This window comes from Amphiprion ocellaris, chromosome 11, assembly GCF_022539595.1.
Source record: "Amphiprion ocellaris isolate individual 3 ecotype Okinawa chromosome 11, ASM2253959v1, whole genome shotgun sequence".
Taxonomy (NCBI): Eukaryota; Metazoa; Chordata; class Actinopteri; family Pomacentridae; genus Amphiprion; species Amphiprion ocellaris.
The window spans coordinates 7,889,325-7,908,058 of NC_072776.1; the positions used below are offsets into that span (position 1 = coordinate 7,889,325).

The 18,734-nt window shown below is 39.0% G+C and overlaps 2 protein-coding genes across 3 annotated transcripts in view; both read right to left on the minus strand.

Moving 5' to 3' along the window:
- The window catches only part of LOC111569959 (ATP-binding cassette, sub-family C (CFTR/MRP), member 4), a 41,327-nt gene extending 28,618 nt beyond the window's left edge, over positions 1 to 12,709 (minus strand). For both annotated transcript variants that reach the window (XM_055015304.1, XM_055015303.1), the window contains exons 1-16: positions 12,571 to 12,709; positions 12,354 to 12,470; positions 11,571 to 11,681; positions 7,760 to 7,880; positions 7,410 to 7,634; positions 7,190 to 7,279; positions 6,701 to 6,864; positions 6,494 to 6,619; positions 5,955 to 6,204; positions 5,754 to 5,861; positions 5,488 to 5,577; positions 4,180 to 4,371; positions 3,928 to 4,022; positions 3,140 to 3,226; positions 2,939 to 3,035; positions 1,060 to 1,294 (exon numbers count right to left, since the gene is read on the minus strand). In XM_055015304.1, the coding sequence (XP_054871279.1) occupies positions 1,060 to 1,294; positions 2,939 to 3,035; positions 3,140 to 3,226; positions 3,928 to 4,022; positions 4,180 to 4,371; positions 5,488 to 5,577; positions 5,754 to 5,861; positions 5,955 to 6,204; positions 6,494 to 6,619; positions 6,701 to 6,864; positions 7,190 to 7,279; positions 7,410 to 7,634; positions 7,760 to 7,880; positions 11,571 to 11,681; positions 12,354 to 12,427 (2,065 nt within the window). In that variant the 5' untranslated portion in view covers positions 12,428 to 12,470; positions 12,571 to 12,709. The remainder of the gene's footprint in view (positions 1 to 1,059; positions 1,295 to 2,938; positions 3,036 to 3,139; positions 3,227 to 3,927; positions 4,023 to 4,179; positions 4,372 to 5,487; positions 5,578 to 5,753; positions 5,862 to 5,954; positions 6,205 to 6,493; positions 6,620 to 6,700; positions 6,865 to 7,189; positions 7,280 to 7,409; positions 7,635 to 7,759; positions 7,881 to 11,570; positions 11,682 to 12,353; positions 12,471 to 12,570) is intronic.
- Positions 12,710 to 13,364: 655 nt separating this feature from the next.
- On the minus strand, positions 13,365 to 16,995 carry LOC118470435 (uncharacterized). Its single transcript, XM_055015305.1, has 7 exons — positions 16,585 to 16,995; positions 15,843 to 16,215; positions 15,700 to 15,770; positions 14,662 to 14,840; positions 14,265 to 14,319; positions 13,803 to 14,047; positions 13,365 to 13,497 (listed from the first exon to the last, which is right to left on the minus strand). Exons 1-7 carry the CDS (start codon positions 16,660 to 16,662, stop codon positions 13,425 to 13,427), a joined length of 1,074 nt encoding a protein of 357 aa, XP_054871280.1. The 5' UTR covers positions 16,663 to 16,995; the 3' UTR covers positions 13,365 to 13,424.
- Between the last annotated feature and the right edge of the window lie 1,739 nt (positions 16,996 to 18,734).

The following is an 18,734-nucleotide window of genomic DNA, read 5'->3' on the forward strand; positions in this document are numbered from 1 at the left end:
TTAGCAGTATTCTTCAGTTAACGACAGCCATATTTCACTAAAGAGCTCTGTTTGATCAATTTCAGTGCAGGGTCAGAGGTACAATTCTGGCATGGCCATGTGGGTTAGGATGCCCTATGTGGTGAACTCTCCTCACTCTGGTGTTGGAAAGGAACCAAAAACAACCCCACTGTCTTGCTATCATTTAGCTTAAGACATATTTTGCCATCCAGCATTTCACATCCTGGAGGCAATTAAGCCTCCAAACAGCAAACCCTTTAGGCAGGCTTGAAAGACATGTTATTTTATTGGAAAATGCCAAAATTACACCATTTATGAGAGCCTGAAACTGTAAGAACAAACGCTTTCTTCCCAACAGGCCTTGAACTACTCATCTGTCACAGAAAATGACCGAAATCTAAGCTTGAAATGGTGATATTCCATCAGAATCACTTTATTTTCTGCTTATTCAAAAATTAGTCAGAAATAAACAATTGCACTGAACAGAATCTGTAAAAGACAAAAAAAATTCTGCATTCCTCAGAACAACTGAAGTGTCAAAAACTCAGGGATTGAACTGCAGGCTGTGCTCACACAGTAAAATGAGAGACAAACCTGGAAACAGATATAAAATGCAAGAAGTAAAATATCGACAGCACATAAAGCCACTATTTTTTCCTAGTGAATGTGCACCTGGAAATAATGCATAAATGTTGTTCCCACTTTTTTAATTTGTTTTGGTAAAATAAATAAAGAAATTCAAGTTCAGTTTTTTTCTCTATTATTTATGACATTATAGCTGTGTCATACTGCACAGAAGGAACGCTGAAGTTCTCTCTACTCTCTGCAGTACTGGTTTTCTATAAAAGTACATGACTTTATACTGCAGGAAAAAATTAACCCACACTGGGTAAAAATGTGAGAGGAGAAAACACACCCAAAAACTACTTTGCGTTCAGAGGGTTAAGGATGAATGTAGTAGAGGTGGAATCCTCTAGTTCAATAAAAGGCACATTTGTGGGTCATCTTTGAACGGTGAAAGGAGAGCTAATACAGTCTAATTTTCTGTTTTCCCTATACCTACCATTGCAAGCGGCTCTGCTCTGTCAATCAAAGAGAACCGCGAGGAGGAGAGGGAAGACATGGAGGACATGGAGTTGTCCGACACTGCGTGGGGGAAGCAGGACACTGTTCCTGGGATGGGGGTCATGTCCTGCCTGTCGTCCTCCTGGTCCTTATCCTCCTTAAGCAGGGAGGTGAAGTCGAGTCCAGAACCCTGCAATTCATTGTAAGTTCCTCGTGCCACCATCTGGCCCTGACAAAGAGAGAAAAGAGACGCAGTTAACCACCTGTGGCTTAACACACAGTCATAGAAAATAAAGCATAGGCAGAGAACAAAAGTTCATGTAGTCCTGCAAGTATCACCAACAATGAAAACATTTATGTGACTCATGGCCTCTGCATTTGTTTTGCCAATACGAGTGCCTTTTAAACTTTTACAAAAAGACAAATTGGATCAATATATAATTGCGGGACTTTTTGTAACATAGTTGACAGGTATCATAGTTGACAATTTTGCCGTTCTCAGGCCTAAAATCGACACGGCCGTCTATAACCAAACACCACATGACATTTTTACAGTAAAATTAATAATGAAAATTATTTATAAAAATATTGTAGTAAACCTGTTGACATGTGATAAATCCACACTACTTTATATTAAACAACTCAGAAAGCCTTGGAGTCTGGCCAGTCTTTTCTTCAGGAGGAAATGACATCATGTGGAGCAGGTCATGTGATCTGGAATTAACACACTTCCTTGAGAGGTGTTTTTGTAGTGGGGAACTTAGTTGAAAGTGATTTCTCTGACACAGATACAATTAGTTATTTTCCATATAAAATTTGATATATTGCCAATAAAGAAATATCTGTCATGATTATCTCAACTAAATAAAAAGAACAGAATATAAACTATTTTTGAATAAGCTCATTTTATTATTGTTTAGCTAATTAGAAGGTGGTTATTATTAAATTCGGACAGTTATTTAGTTGACATTTTAGTGATATCCAGTCATTTTTCATTAATAAGTGATTGTTTCCACAATAAATAATTATGGAATTTGTAAAGACATGATCATAATGAACATAACATCAGGTTTTTTTTTTTTAACTTTTAACACAAATGTATGCAAGATATATCCCATGGACTTCAAAAGTCCCTCATTTATATATTGACCCATTTCGTTCTTTATGTGTCCTCTTTAGTCACATTATCCTCAAATTTCACCGTGTTGCCAGAGGAGCATAATGTTACAAAATATTCAGGTAAAAGTACTGAATTTCTACATGCAAACTTGTTAAAGGTTAACAATGCCTTTTCTAGTATTTTTTTTTGCCAGTTAAACCACTGTGATGAAAGTGGAGATGATTTATTCTTTTTTTCTTCTTTTACCAACCAAAACTGTAAAATCTGTTATGTGGCTACAGCTGTGTGTCGTGTAGAAGGATTTTTTTGTGTTGGTTTTCACAGAAATTGCTTTTAAATCATTACTTATTTCAACCCACACATACGTTGTGTTTTTATGCCAAGCAGCAAATGACAAACAGAAAGTTAAAGACCAGCAGGTGGAGAAAGCTGTGAATTCAGGCTGACTGCAGCTGCTGTTTAACGACACATTTTAACTGCAGACATTAAGTCTACAAGGGAGGGAAAGAGTTTTGTCTGTTTTTTTTTTTCTTTAAATTGCTGTTGTGATACAGAAAGATTTTGGGTATATAACTGCTATAAAGTCAGTGAGCTGAGAAACCCACTGGAATTAGATGTAGCAACACAGGCTGTTAAATGAGACAAAATCTCCTAAAACACATGTTCATGAATAAAACTATTTAAGCAGCAGTCGTTCAATATGTGTTTGCTACAATAACCAGTTACGAAATTCGGCTCCACATGTGCACATACCTCCTTTAAGACAACAATCTGATCCGCAGCCTTCAGATACTGCAGTTGATGAGTAACCAGGATGCGAGGCTTTTTCTTCAAAACGCCACAAATGCACCTGGAGAGAACAAATTTTTTATGAATGAGTGAAAGACTGCTAATATATTCATCAGTATCATGTGGCTAATTGAACCCTGATGAGATGTTGGTAATAGGACTCACTCTTCAAAGAGGTGTCGGCCCACTTCAGCATCCACAGCACTGAGTGGGTCATCCAGCAAGTAGATATCTGCGTCGTGATAGACTGCTCTAAAAACACACAAATATGGATGTTAACTCTGTCACTGGCACCAAAGAAGAAGGTGCAATTGTGTGGGTCGATATATAGTTGAGGGGCCTTTGAAGTCCATGGGATATATCGTGCACATATTTTTATTAAAAGTAAAAAAAAAAAACTAATGTTTTTATGCTCATTATGATCATGTCTTTAACAATTCTACAATTATTTATTATGGAAACAATCACTTAATAAAAAACAACTGGATATCACTAGAATGTCAACTAAATAACCATCCCAGTTTAATAACAACCACCTTCTAATTAGCTAAACAACAAGAAATCACTTTCAACTAAGCTACCCGCTACAAAAACACCTACAAGGAAGTGTGTTAATTCCACATCACATGACCTGCTCCACATGATGTCATTTCCTCCAGAAGAAAAGACTGGCCAGACTCCAAGACTTTCTGAGTTATTTAATATAAAGTAGTGCGTGAGTCAAGTGTGGATTTATGGCATGTCAACAGGTTTACTACAATATCTTTAGAAATAACTTTCAATTTTACTCAATTGTATATATAATATTTAGAAGAATCTTTCTCTAAAAACGCCATGCAAGTTTGGTTATAGGCAGCCATGTTGATTTTAGGCCTTAAAAGAGCAAAAATGACAACTATGTTACAAAAAGTCCCCCAATTATATATTGACCCGTGTGTTATTATTCAACACACCTTGCTAAGCTGACTCTTGCCTTCTGTCCTCCGCTGAGGTTGGCCCCTCTGTCCCCGACCAACGCCAAGTCACCACCTGGCAACAGGTCCAAGTCCTGAGCAGGGTCCAAATGTAACTTTACCACATATTCACACTTACACTGGACTGACTACAAGCAGATGAGATAAAACTTTGCCAAAAACAAGACAACACAGTATGAATATGCAGTGGGGCGTGTCATAATGAAGAACACAACAGAAAGGGATTCTCACCCTCTTGAGGGCGCAGGCTCTCAGAACTCTATCGTACTTCTTGGGGTTGAGCTCTTTGCCAAAAAGGATGTTGCTTCGAATTGTACCAGGTAGAATCCAGGGCTGCTGAGATGTGTATGTCAGCTCTCCTTTCACCTTCACCACACCACTTTCCTGACTCAGCTCCCCCAGGATGGCACTGAGGAGTGAGGACTGACATATGCACACAAAACAAACAAACAAAAAAAAAAAAACAAGAAAGAAAAACATGATGATTTAAATAACAGTTTTGACATTTTGACATCATTTTTATTTCCTTAAACTTAGTGAGAAAATCAATACAGTGGAACTCAGATAGTTTAGCCTACACTGAAAAAACAAAAAGCAAATATTAATAATTTATAAATGTACAGGAAAGTCTGAGATTACAGACATTATCTGTGAACTAACAACCCAACAGTTTAAATACTATGCAGTGATACTAAATCACATTTATTTCTCCTTTTTTGGCATAAATGTATGATATTATTTATGCTGGATTTTTTCTGCTTACTCAAATTACATACAGATTTATATAAAATGGCAATTATCTGTAATTAAAGTGTAGCTCTTTCTATAAAAGTTTATATACATACTATCAATTTAACATTTATCCTCTTAAATTAAAGGGGAATCTTATTTGTTCTATATTTTTATTAGCTTCTACACTGCAAATCATTATATCCAACATAAAGCACAGACCTTTCTCTAAAAAGTACAAAGAAGTACTTCTCTCAAGGTTAAATCTTTCAGGCATGTTTTAATAAATTAAACAACTGTGTTTTCAAATCAGTTTTGACTTTCAAAATAATTTAGTTATTTAACAATCTTAGCATGCGTGTTAACACTTCATTGAAATCTGCAGAATAGTGGTGTTTCACTGCAGAATTTTTAGGTCTATCATATAATTAAGGGTGTGTATATAATAATATAACAGCATTTCTCTGCATAACAGATTGAAACTTATTGTTTTTTCAACTTATTAAAATAAAGACATTTGATTATATTTGACGACACCATTAATTTGATATTTTATTTTTTCCAGTGACACGGAAGAATGTATGTTGTTATAGCGTAACTGCAAACTCAGAAATTGTCACTTGTGTTTCTGTATGGATTAGAGAAAAATACAGCATGTTAAGGAGGCTTCAGTGCCAGGCTGGCAGCTGTAAAATTGGTGGTAAATACAATTACCTTTCAGCATATGAACTATTTTGAGGTACTAACATGCCTCTGGTTTATAATCGTATGTGTGCGTGACTAAACCTGAGACAAGAGAACAGACCTGACCTTTCCAGCTCCAACAGGTCCTATTACTGCCAGGAGCTGCTCTGGCCTCACTGTGAAAGAGACGTTCTGCAAAGTTGGAGCTTCAAGCGCCTGTAAGAAGAAATGCATGAAAGAAAAGACAGTAAACTAGAACGGCACCTCAAAACCACACATTTCTCCAAGAGACTTCACAAGCTGTCTTTGCTTTGGTCCTCGAGGCATCTAAAGATTGCATGTGATGCACATTCAAGATAAAAGGGAGATGCGTTCCCTACAATGTTTCTCACCTTATCCCAGTAGCATATTAAATCCTGTATTTTCACCATACAGTCCTTCTTCTCTGCCACAGGGAGTCCCAGGTGGTGAGGAGCAACTTCATCCAGCAGGAGAAATTTCTAAGAAGAGCAATAAATATAAAGGTCAGTTTCTAAATAAAGTAAGCTATGCAGACTGCTCATAAATACATCCTGTGTCTGTGATGTATTTACTTTAATCCTTCGGATGCTGATGAGAGACTCGGAGACTTTCTCTATAGCGCAAGGAAAGAAGAGCGTGATGGTGAGTCTGACCGCCCCGTACAGGGAAACAGCCATAAACACTCTGCTGGCAGACAACGTGTTGCCAGAAAGTACGTAAACGCAGACTGTGATGAAGATGATGATCTTGCTGGCCACGAAAAAAGAAGCCATGTTCAGGCCACGCAGGTACGAGCTTTTCATGATCTTGGAGATTTCCATTCTGTACAAAACAATAAAGAATGTGTTGGTAAATGCTGTTTTAGATGCTATTTTCATTTTGCTGTTTGGCAGAAAGAAAAGCATAAACTAAGTTAGCTTTTGCCACAGATAGAGTAACCTCTCATTTGCACAATACAGCAATGTTTTACTACTTTCTCCTAACCATTGTACTCACCTGGAAAACGCAAGAATTTCACAATGTTGTCACACTTGTGATTGTACAAACTCAGAGTTGATAATAAGCAGGCATGAAGAACTTCTGAATTTATAAAAAACTAGAGTCTCTGTACCTTCTGACCTCATCCACCAGTTCACCGAAAGGCTTCTCCCACCCGTACATTTTGATAACTCGGATCCCAGAGATGACTTCGTTCATTGTGCGAATCCTCTCATCGGTCAACATCGCTGTTTCAGCCCTATGAACAGAAAATGACAAACAAAATGACGGCAACAGAACCTGTACAATGCAAAAGAAACTCTAACAAAAGACTACAAACCTGAGAACTGAGAACAAACGTCCAAACACGGTCTGTAATGGCATCAGAATGAAGAAGACAGCCATTCCAGCAAGACATGACGGACCGATCGCATACATCAATAATAACATCACAGTTCCTGCTTGTAGAGGACCAATCCATAAAAAGTGCAAATATAAGGTCACCTGTAGGAAAATGATGAAGAGAAATATTGAAGGGGAAAAGTCTGTTGGATACTACATTATGAAGGCATAGATCAAATATAAAATATTCTTTCATATATAGGAACATGCACTGCAGTAAATCCTGTCTTCCCAAAAGTTGTCAATCCATATTTCTATTTTTACGCCTACCTTTATTGATGTAAATGCAGTGGACAAAATCCCAGAAACAACCATGAATACATCACAAATCCTAAAGTTGAATCAATCCTCCTCAAACAAAAACTAAACATTCTGACTTTCATTGAAGTAGATTTAAACTTAAGTGTAAATAGTTACTTTTACTTACCTCATCAAACTTGTTGACATCATTGGACAAGAGGTTCACAATCTGTCCTGTCGTCGTTTTGGCCAATGCTGCACTGTTAAGACAAAGAGCCTTTGCAAAACAAAGGTATCACATCACATTAACCTGACAGCTCCAAACCTACATGCTCTACAGCGTCATGCACACCACAGGAATGTGACAGAGGAAAAGATTTACATGTCGATGTGTCGTACTGACTGACCTTCCGATAGATCATGTGGCACATGGCCACGCGAATCTTCATGCCAACTCGTTGGACGTGGTAGAAATATAGATGATGAAGGACAGTCAAGGCGAGGGTGGACAGCGAGATGCCTGCTGCGTAGCCGTAAGCCTCATTGATTGCAGCTGAATTAGCGGGGTCATAACTCTCAAAGAACTCAATCAGCTTCCCAAGTAGCACCGGCTGAACCACTTTGATAATTTCCTAAAAGAAAATTGAGGTCATAGCAGAGATGTAGTGTAGATGTGCAGCATTAAATCAAAACCTTATTCTTAAATACAATATTGCTCACTGTAGATCTGTGTTTTCACTGTATGACTGCACCATACCTCTATAAAGATGTATATTCCAATGAGTGAGTATGACTTCCAAAAGCACTTAATGAGTGGTTTTGTAAGTCCGGGTGGCCGCAGATCTTTTGCAGCCTGTTGAACTTCCTGATTCCAGTACCTTTAAAAAGTAGGAAGAGGTAAAAAGTAAAATATATTGTTACTCTATGTCAGGAAGAGTTTAGCAACCAGTGTTACAGTAATGCACTGCTGGTGATTTCCAAAAGAAATAAAAAAAATAAAAATCTAGTGACTTTCTCCCAAGAAAAGAATGTTTGTATGGATGTCAATGAAGCACTTAACCAGAAAAGTTCTTGTCTGTTCAGAAGCAAATCTGTGCACTGTGTACTTTCTGAGTTACTTATTTGCAGCATTGCATCATAATAAGAAAATTACAGAAAGTGTATTATGACTGATAGTAAATATTAGCATTTCTCATGACCTGCTCATAATGCTCAAGATGACCCCAGCTCTGAGTTTTTATCCCGTCCTTGAGAATTACTATTACCTTGAAAAGCACTCGGAGAGCACAGTACTCGATCAAGGCTGTTCATTCCCCCATATGGCATTGTCAGAAACGCAGCTTTTTTTTTTTAAAGAAATGCAGCATTTGTTTATTAGTTACTGATGATCAGAAATCACAGCAGCATAGAATGTAACAATTTAATATAGATGTACCCATATAGAGAATGACCTTGTGCTGAGCACAGGCGTGTGTTGTGCATGTGTACGTAATGTATGGATACGAATCATGTGACCTAAATATGTAGCAGGCGACAGGAATCGATGGGACACGGAAACACCCCCCACAACTTAATCAATCGTTCCTTGTTCACTTGTAGTCATAGTTACAGTGACGCCATGCTGCTATTCCACAATGATACAGAAATCTTTAACAGACTATAATCCGCACGATTGCCAAAATCTAATCAGGTGGTCCTTGTGTCACTTCTGACCTTTCCTGAAAATTTCATCCAAATCTGTTCGTCCGTTGTTGAGTAATGTTGCTAAGAGACAGACAGACCAACCAACGCCAATCGTCACAATCACCAAGTTCCTTGGCGGAGTAATTAATGCACATGAGACACAAAGAAAAAAAAAGGCAAGTTCATTTGTAAGTCACCATTCTACATACAGTCAGGGGACAAATTTAAAAAAAAAAAAACAACATAAATGTGTCTTGATCAGGTGGTTGGGTCGCCATGTGCCAAAACATTTTCCTTCATTTGTTGTTTTAATAATTTCTGATCAAGAGCGCTGTCTAACACATCAGTCTAAAATCTCCCATAGATGTTCAACAGGGTTGAGATGTGGTGACTGCAAAGACCTTAGCATATGATTAACATTATTTTTCATACCTATCAAACCATTCAGAGGCCCCTCGTGGTCTATCAATAGGGGTTTTGTCATCCTGGTTAGAAATATTTTATCAAATTAAAGAGGTGATCACTCCGAACAACTTAGCATTGATTTGTGGTGACCCTTTCCTCTAAGGGGACAAGCAGATCCAAACCACTCCAGCAAGATGCCCCTCCACACCAAAACAGGGCCACCAGTTCCCCTCACCCCTGACTGTAGGGGTCAACAGTTCAAGTCTTTCCTTTAACTCATTACCCGTCTCAACATTTCGGTCAAGCACTCAAACTGAACAAGCGTGCCAAGCAAGCAAGCCAAACTCTCAAGTCAAGTAGCTCTTACTAGAGTTAGTATGATCACTGTGGAGGAGCAGCCTGGCCTCATGTGAGAGTTTGGAAAGTACTGTCTATATATAGGTGGGCGTACCTCCAAGCACATTGTCAACTCTGATGCCAAAGTCTCTCAAAGGGGGGCTCTCCCATATATAGGAGAGGTTCAGGCTGAGAGGTGCCAGGCAGTGGTGAGAACATTAAGGGGTCTTTGATTGGCTGTTGCATACTTGAATTATCTCCCAGTAGAAAAGGGGGTCAGATTAATGTGAGGAGTACAGCTCTGGCTGTTACATATTGTAGTTTAGGGGGTCATGTCGTTGGTGAAGCAGTGAGTGGAGTCTCGAAGATCCAAACCTTCCAGGAACCATAATGTGGATGTCAGGAATAGCACATGTGATCTAAAGATCCGTTTTCATAGTTGGCATTAATGTGAGTCATTCATCCAGAACACATGCTTAGCAAGTACTAATAAGATACCGGTGCTTGCTTTAGTTTCACACACACTATCGTAGAAGCAGATTCTAAGAAAGGTCAATGCTCATCTGTGTCCATCCTCTTGAAAACCTCTAAAATCGAAGTAAACACCAGCAGGGAACTGGAAGCAGTTAAAATAAGTGTGTCTTAAGGTTCCAGTTGGCACTAGAAGGCCAGAAAGGCTGCCTTTTGTATGACTGCAAAACCCACTGAGTGTAGGTCTAGTTCAGAGAGGAAATGCATAGTTTGTACAATCTCTAACGACATTTGAAGGGATACAACAATGGTGGATAAACCTTACAGATGTGAGTGAATGCAAATCTGAGCTGGGTTCATGACCCTGCTGCTGGTTTATACTAGAACCCGAGTAATATATTAGTAGGAAATACACAGAAACACCCTTATCAGCATACAGTGCTAATTATCCATGTCCCTTTGAAGTTTTTATCCATTACCGTTTTCCAACTTTCAATAATAGTCTATTTAATTTGGCCTAGAAATTAAAAACATTAAATAAAAAATAATAATAGTCATCTGATTTCTACAAAGTAATGTCAATAAGTGACTGCATAAGTGTTTAATATGACTCATAATTCAATACACATACAGCCAACTGGGCTGGAAGTCACATAGCTAAATGGAGATCATCTGAGTGCAATGAACCCGTTTCATGTAATATAATCACACTGGTATCTGGAAGGTCCGGTCACTGGTGAGTCAGTACTCCTGGCTATAACTACACCATGAAGACTAAAGAACATTCCAAGTTTCTCTATAAGAAGGTTACTGAAAAGCATACATCAGGGGATGGATATAATAAATTTCCAAATCACTGAATACCTCTTGCAGTACAGTTAAATCCATCAACAAACATAGAAGGAATACAGCACTGGCAAAAGAATGACATTCAAAGGAATATTTCATAAAATAGAATTTTGGAAATTTTATAGTAGCACAAAAATTGTGATCTTGTACTTTCAGCTAGCAGCATTGCTCTGAATAAATTCCTCCACAGCTAAAAAACAAACAAACAACTAATCAGTGTGGGAGAATAAAAGCACTAAACTAAGTTCAGGTGAAGCTGGGCTCCATGCAATTTAACCCAGACTCGTTTGTCTCTAAGGCAATCGATAGAGAAAAGGTGTTCTGTGTAAAAGACCAAGTGCAAGAAAGAAACTAGTGAGGGAGGCCACCAAGACATCTATGACTCTTAGTTCTACACTATATGCAAACTCAATATGTGCAGATGTGACAAAGTTTGTTGTTGTTGTTGTTGTTGTACAGAAGATAATGTTTGAGAAAAAAAAATACAGGTAAAAAAAGCTTGGGGTAACTTTAAAATCGCTCCGATAAAGCTGTTCAATCCCAACTCCATTGTTTACAACTCTCAGGACTGTCTACAGCACATGTAGCAGAGTATGTATCACAGCTGAACAGATGGCGGTGTGGAGTCAATCCAGACTACTAGTATGTCTGAATTTATTAAAAGCAGTGGCTAATTATTTTCTGTCTTGATACTGATTTTACAGAATCACAGTAGCTTGACTCTCAATTCAATGATCAATGTTGTTTCATAAAGACAATCATAAAATGAGGACACATTTTGAGCACAATAAAACAAAAATTAGGAAAGACGCTCAAAGTCTTACCATTGTAATTCATTTCCAAGATGATCAGATGCATCTTCTGGAAGAACTTTGTACATGTCATCTTCTTCCAATTTCCTCTTGTACCCAATACTGAACAAGGGATTCAGCCAACTAAAGATGAAAAATACATAATAGTTACTGAAATAAGTAAACTTTGTACAGGTATGAGTAAATAAAGCACACTTATTTAAGTAAATATGTTATGCTTTTGTATAGAATAGTCATTATTTTACTCCATGATACTTTTATACTTCATCACATTTATCATTTTACCAGTTGTCATGAATACTTTGTACATTACAACATTAATAATAGAATAATATAACAAACATGAAGTCAAAAATGCAATCCTTTCTTTAACTATAAATATTTGTTTAACCCTTATTATCTGAAAGCTTTAAAATCCCTAACAAAGGAGACAGAGGATGACAAAGTTTACACTTAAATTGGACAAAATATTTCATTTAAACAGAAAGATGATTCACTTTGAATTAATGCAATTTGTTTCTCATTCTTGTTTTACTGAAATAAAAAGCTGGCTTCTGTAAAAGAGCCACTTTCACTTTCCTGCTACTCTCACTTTCATATGCCATAATAAACGTATCCAAACAGCCTGCCCAGGTAAGAAAAGTGAGCTTTCTGCATGGACTGATGCTCAGCAGCTACCTGCTATCACATCCAGGGACCAGGCTTTCTCGAGTGGCCACAAACTGTCACACAGGAGAGCTTCTCCATTCAATTAATGTCACACAAAGCTGTCGGTGTGAGGCCGGTTTTTCTTACCAGAAGAAAATCTTGGAGAGAAGATTAGCTGAAGCCGACGGATTATCCTTTGCCTCCTTCCGCAGAGGTTCCATGGCTCCAACAGGTCGAGCGAGCCGAGGACTTTCTCTCTGCAGGCTGTGTGGCACAGAGGGGATAATATCGATAAACACTCAGAGGAAGAAACACCGACAGAACAGCTGCTTTAAACGCCAATGTCAGTCAATATTACACCTACCGACATCCAGGGTAGGATTACCACTGGAGGCTGTCAGCCGGTTTGGCAGTGAGGTGAGCGCGCCGTGCGTAACCCCGCCCATTGCGCAGGGATTGGCTGGCAGAAGTCTCCATCACTCCCCAAATTTACTGAGTCCATCAACTCCACTCTTTCCTATCCGTTTCCTCTAAAAGAGGCAAGTGTATTATATTAGAGTGTGTAATGTGCTGCATATTTTGCTTTCCTCCCCTCGAAACATTCCGCATATTGCAGCATGTATATGATGTTGTTGGAGGTGCAGATCTAAAAATGAGTTTAAAGTTGTCCACATTGACCCAAAAGCTGTCCAAATGGATTTGAGAATTTTACACTGACCCAAAAATTGTCCAAGCAGAATTGAAAGTTGTCCAAAATATCAAAAATCTGTTCCAGGTGACAAAGAAGTTGTCAGAAATTAGATTAAACTTGTCCACAATGACTCAAACACTGTGCCAAAAAAAAAAAAAAAATGTTCAAAACACATTTTCAAACATTCACTAATATGAAGCTTTTATATGTGGCCATTTGAGGTGGAGGTCATTTTAATTATCTTGTATTCTCATGAAAAATACATAGTCAAAGAATAAATCAGTTGGGGGGGGTGGGGGGTGTTCTTCCTATCGAAATCACCATCGGTGGAAAATAACCAGGTAAATTCAAGTATAATTGAACGCAGTTATATTTATACATTGGCAGTTCCTATATGCCATTTCAAGCCACCTAACATAGTAAGATGAAGACCACTCAACATTAGAGAAAAAAAAAACAACAAACCCAAACAATTCCCTTCAAGCAAGCCCTTAAACAGCAGCGAAAAGTCAAAAGAAAATCACATTTCAACACAAAGAAACTTCTGGCAGTACTAGGCTCAGGGAGAGTGGCCATTTGCCTCCACCAGCTGGAGTGAGTCTAAAAGGGAGAGAGAAAAAGATAGCAAGGAGATATGAATATACAGTGGACAGACAGAAATATGCTTTTATTTAAGAGTTGTGGCTGCCTTTGCGATTTGGAGTTTTACATTAAGATTTTATAGGGTTTTAAACATATATAAAACATACAAGCTGTTACGTTCTGTGGCAAAGAACAAAACATGATAAGACTATACTAAATAGAATATAAAGCCATTTATTTAACAAACAAATGGATGTAACAAAACAAAGAATTTAAGAATCAATCAAACATAGTCCACTAAACAGAAGATGAACCAAACATACTTCTCTAAACAGAAGAAAAAACCCAAACTACACAAGATGTGGGAGATCCAGCCAGGTGGGAAGCCAGAGACAGACTGACTGCCCTGAGCAGTGCTTTGCAGTCTTAGACCAGGGGCCACACCCACTTCCTTCCAGGTGCAAGCAATCCTGCCTGATGATTCCTTCCACAGCACCAGGACTTGGAGGAACCTCCTCCATCCATCCATCACACCCCCCCGTGTAACACAGAGGTACCACCGCTGACCCTGTAAGACAGAAAGAACCAAAAAACAAACAAAAAAAAATGAAACACCAGCCTACTATAATTAGACTAGTCCATCCTCTATTTGTTCATAAACCATTAAGTATATACACTTTACAGAAGATATTCCATTCTTACAAACTGCAGACTATCCAAAAAACAAATAAAATTTATATAACACATCACACATAGTGGATTCTCTCCCTCCCCCACCCAGTTACCTCACCAACGCTCCACATTCCTATGACCCAGCAACTTTGGATCCAGAAGAAGCACCTTTAAGAGAACACAGGAACGAGACCATGAGATTCAAACAGGATAGGAGAAGAACATAGAAGCCAACTGTGCTTCACTGTACAGGTGCACGAGACAACGCATCTGCCACCTTGTTGTCTCTGCCCTTAATGTGACGGATCTCTAGATGATACGGTTGCAAGAATAATGCCCACCGCATCAGTCTTTGGTTTGGATTCTGTAATGATTTCAAAAAAAACTAATGGATGATGGTCAGTATAAACAACCAGCTTGAAACCTGATCCAACATAAACATCAAAATGCTGCAGTGCTAAAATCAAAGCCAATGCTTCTTTTTCTATGACTGAGTAATGGTGTTGGTACCCTTTGAATTTCTTCGGCAAGAAACACACAGGTTTCTCAACACCCTTTTCATCTGCCTGCAACAATACAGCACCAGCCCCTACATCACTAGCATCCACCTGCAGTGTGAAGGAATGGTCCAACCGAGGAGCTGCAAGCACTGGAGCTGAGGACAACAGCTCATTCACCTGGGTAAACGCCTGTTGACAGATGGGAGACCAGACATATTTAACATCATTCTTCAACAAATCAGTCAAAGGAGCACACACTGAAGCAAAATTAGGAAGAAACGTCCTATAATACCCAGCCATTCCTAGGAAACGCAACAATTCCCGTTTTGTGGTTAGAACAGGAAATTCTTGTACAGCCCAGACCTTGTCCTGCAGGGGATGCACTTCACCTTGTCCAACCACAATGCCGAGATAAGTCACAGTGGCCTTGGCAAATTCACATTTTGCCAGATTGACGGTCAACTGTGCCCAAAGAAGTCTGTCAAACAAGGCTTTTACACACACACCAAATGATCTTCCCACGTTTCACTAAATATGACAACGTCATCTAAACAAACTGCACAACACTCAAGTCCCCGCACTACTTTGTTCATTAACCTCTGAAAGGTTGCAGGAGCGTTGCGTAGCCCAAATGGCATAACTATATATGAATATAAACAAGATGGGGTCACAAAGGAACAAATTTATCAGGCTCGGACAGAGAGTGGAACCTGCCAGTAGCTTTTAAGAAGGTCAAACTTACTCACATACTTGGCAGACCCCACGAGAGCTATACAGTCATCCATACAGGGAAGAGGAAAGGAATCAGGCTTCATTATTGCATTGACCTTTCTAAAGTCAGTGCATGGTCTAAAAGTAGAATCAGGTTTTTGTACTAGAATACAAGGAGATGACCAAGTGGAGGGAGCAGCAAGGCCAATTTCTTTCTAAATTTCTGAGGCAGTACCACTTGCAGAATGGGATCTCCACTAATATCATTCCCATGAGGAGTCCAAATCCTCAACAGAAGGTCATCCTGTAGTACATTACCTTGTCTCATATTTCCCACCAGATTGGATGGCACCACCAACGCATACAGATCTTTCAAGGATGAATCCTTTTTCTGTTCTTGCACCAGGTCTGCATGAGAAACACAAACATTATTTGGCACAGTAAAGGAACAGAATTTGCCTAGTTGCTTAGATATACCACCATAGGGCAATGCTGCTGCCATCGCACGAGTTACAGCACACACAGTAGACGAAACGTCTTCCCCCTCATCTGGCTGCTGTGCCCCCACCGGTGGCACCTCAGGACCTAGAACAGTGACCTTCACAGAATCTAAAGAACATGAGAGATCAGTCTGCATGGATACAGGAGTTTCAACAACGCCCCCTAGAGGCGCTGCTACCGGATGACATGGTAGCTGCTGCTGCTCAATCTGTACTAAAGTGGGATTTTGAGATGCACATACAGGTCTTTTATCATCAGGCCACAAACAACCATCAGGTACCAGATCATTACCTAAGATGATATGAACTCCCCAGACTGGAAGTTCTTCCTGAACAGCAATCTCCACCTCCTTCTGGAAGAAACCACATGATAAAAACATTTTATGCACTGGAACATAAATGAGAGCGCTCCCCAAAGACACGTTTGTGAGTTAATAAATACTCATCAGCTAATACTGCTGCTTCACACAGAGTGGTAACCTTACGTTCAGTGATGTAAGTGGCAATGTGATCTGGTACAGCCTGTTTAATCTGTTCTACCAGCATCAGCTCACATAACATTGGAAAAGTATCTACCTCAGCTGCCTTACACCAACGAATATAATGCAGTTCCAAATCTCTTGCAAATTCCACGTTTGTTTTCCTGTTTTCTTCCAGCCTCTGAACTTTTGTCGATATGCTTCAGCGACCAGCTCATAAGCTTTGAGAATAGCCTCTTTTACCTTTATGTAGCTTTTGAATTCCTCTGCTGACATAGAAGAATAAACCTCTTGCGCTTTTCCTGTTAAGACAAGACACATTGTAACATTAATGTTCGTTCTTCATCAGGCCAACCTCTAGCATTAGCCACACATTCAAACAGTACAAAAAATGTATCAACATCTCTTTCATCAAATTGAGGCATCAACCTTAAACTTTTGTGTAACATCAAAATGAGTAAGTGTTGCACTCTCACCAGTATCCATAGACAGTCCCCCTGTTTTAATCAGCCCCAATTCCTGTTGCTCAACTTCTAATTTCATTTCTTCCACTTTCAATTTCATTCTCCCCAACTTTTGTTCATGTTCTAACTTTAACAATAACAATTCCTTTTGTTGTTCAAAGGTTAAACCAGGTAAAGAAATATCACTCAAAGCTTCACTGGATGGAGCCTCAACAAACTCAGTGACAACAGTAGCCATAACTTAATCCAAACCTGATAATTCAAACACTCAATGGAGATAAAAAAACACAAGTCACTGAAACACTGGTTCTCCCCTACTAACCGCCTATCCAAGACACTAAATAAACTCAACCTTAGTCTTCAGTGGCATTGCCGAGTTCGCCAGGGGCCCTCCCGGAGTACCACCCAAAACCATAAAAGGCAAAAAGAAACTGCAGCAGCCCCTCTGGTAGCGACTGCCGCTACACCTACCAGAGGGGAACACCAGTGAAAACTTCACGACAGTACAACACCCAGTCCATCTCCAATTTAGACAAATCTGCAATATACTAAACTCTGGCAAACTCTGGTCCCACCATATATCCGTAACTCTCCACTAATAATCACACCATCACAAAAACCAGTGCTACAACAAATTGGCTTCGGATGAGCCCCCATTTTGTTACGTTCTGTGGCAAAGAACAAAACAAAATGAGAAGACTATACTAAATAGAATATAAAGTAATTTATTTAACAAATAAATGGATGTAACAAAACAAAGAATTTAAGAATCAATCAAAAATAGTTCACTAAACAGAAGATGAACCAAACACTTCTCCAAACAGAAGAAAAAAACCCAAACTACACAAGATGTGGGAGATCCAGCCAGGTGGGAAGCCAGAGACAGACTGACTGCCCTGAGCAGTGCTTTGCAGTCTTAGACCAGGGGCCACACCCACTTCCTTCCAGGTGCAAGCAATCCTGCCTGATGATTCCTTCCACAGCATCAGGACTTGGAGGAACCTCCTCCATCCATCACACAAGCTCATAATACATACAGTGTCAATGAATAAATTGGGGGTTTCCAGCTATCCCAATATATGACAAGTTACAATAAACAGTGTCTAGTTGTCACAGAAGTTGGCAGTTCCATTAAATAGTGGTTCCCCCTATAAACTTCTCATATGATCTCATTTAAATAACTTATCCAAAATTTCACAGCAATGTCACAGTGTGTTCAGATGAAGACCCAGGTGCAGATACCACAGAGCGGCACATGGAAGTAATTAAATATAACTTCAATCAAACAATAGTAGGGTAACAAACATAGGACAGTTGGACAATTCAGGGAAAACACAAGGTTAAAAAAAACAAAAAACATGTGTGAACAAGTCTCCATTCTCTATGGAGGTGTTGGATTAATATACCTGTGCAGAGTTAGTAGCAGAACATGGAATAAATGAAAGGACAGGGAAGAGGTTGTTCAACAAAGAGGAAACCCTTGGCAAACATAAAGGATAACAATGTAGAAGGAACAGTGGACTTTAAGCGTCCACCTTAAGGAGAATCGGCTGCTGAAGGTGAGCAACGACCAATGGTTTGGCCAAAAGTGATTACAATCACAGCTGAAAGTCAATATTCTCTCCAACGGGTAGTTCTGAAGAAATGACAATGTTTATGCACTAGACTAAACAGACAGAAGCAACATTTTTTGATGTTTGATCAACATCATGACAGTCAATATATAATTGTGGGGCTTTTTGTAACATAGTTGACATTTTTGCTGTTTTCAGGCCTAAAATCAAAATGGCCACCTGTAACCACCTGTAACACCACATGGCATTTTTACAGAAAGATTCTTGACATGAACAACACACCATTTTGTTTTTTCCTTTCATTTCATCCAATGGCTACACAGAAAAATGTTCTTTTTAAAGTCAAGTTTACTTG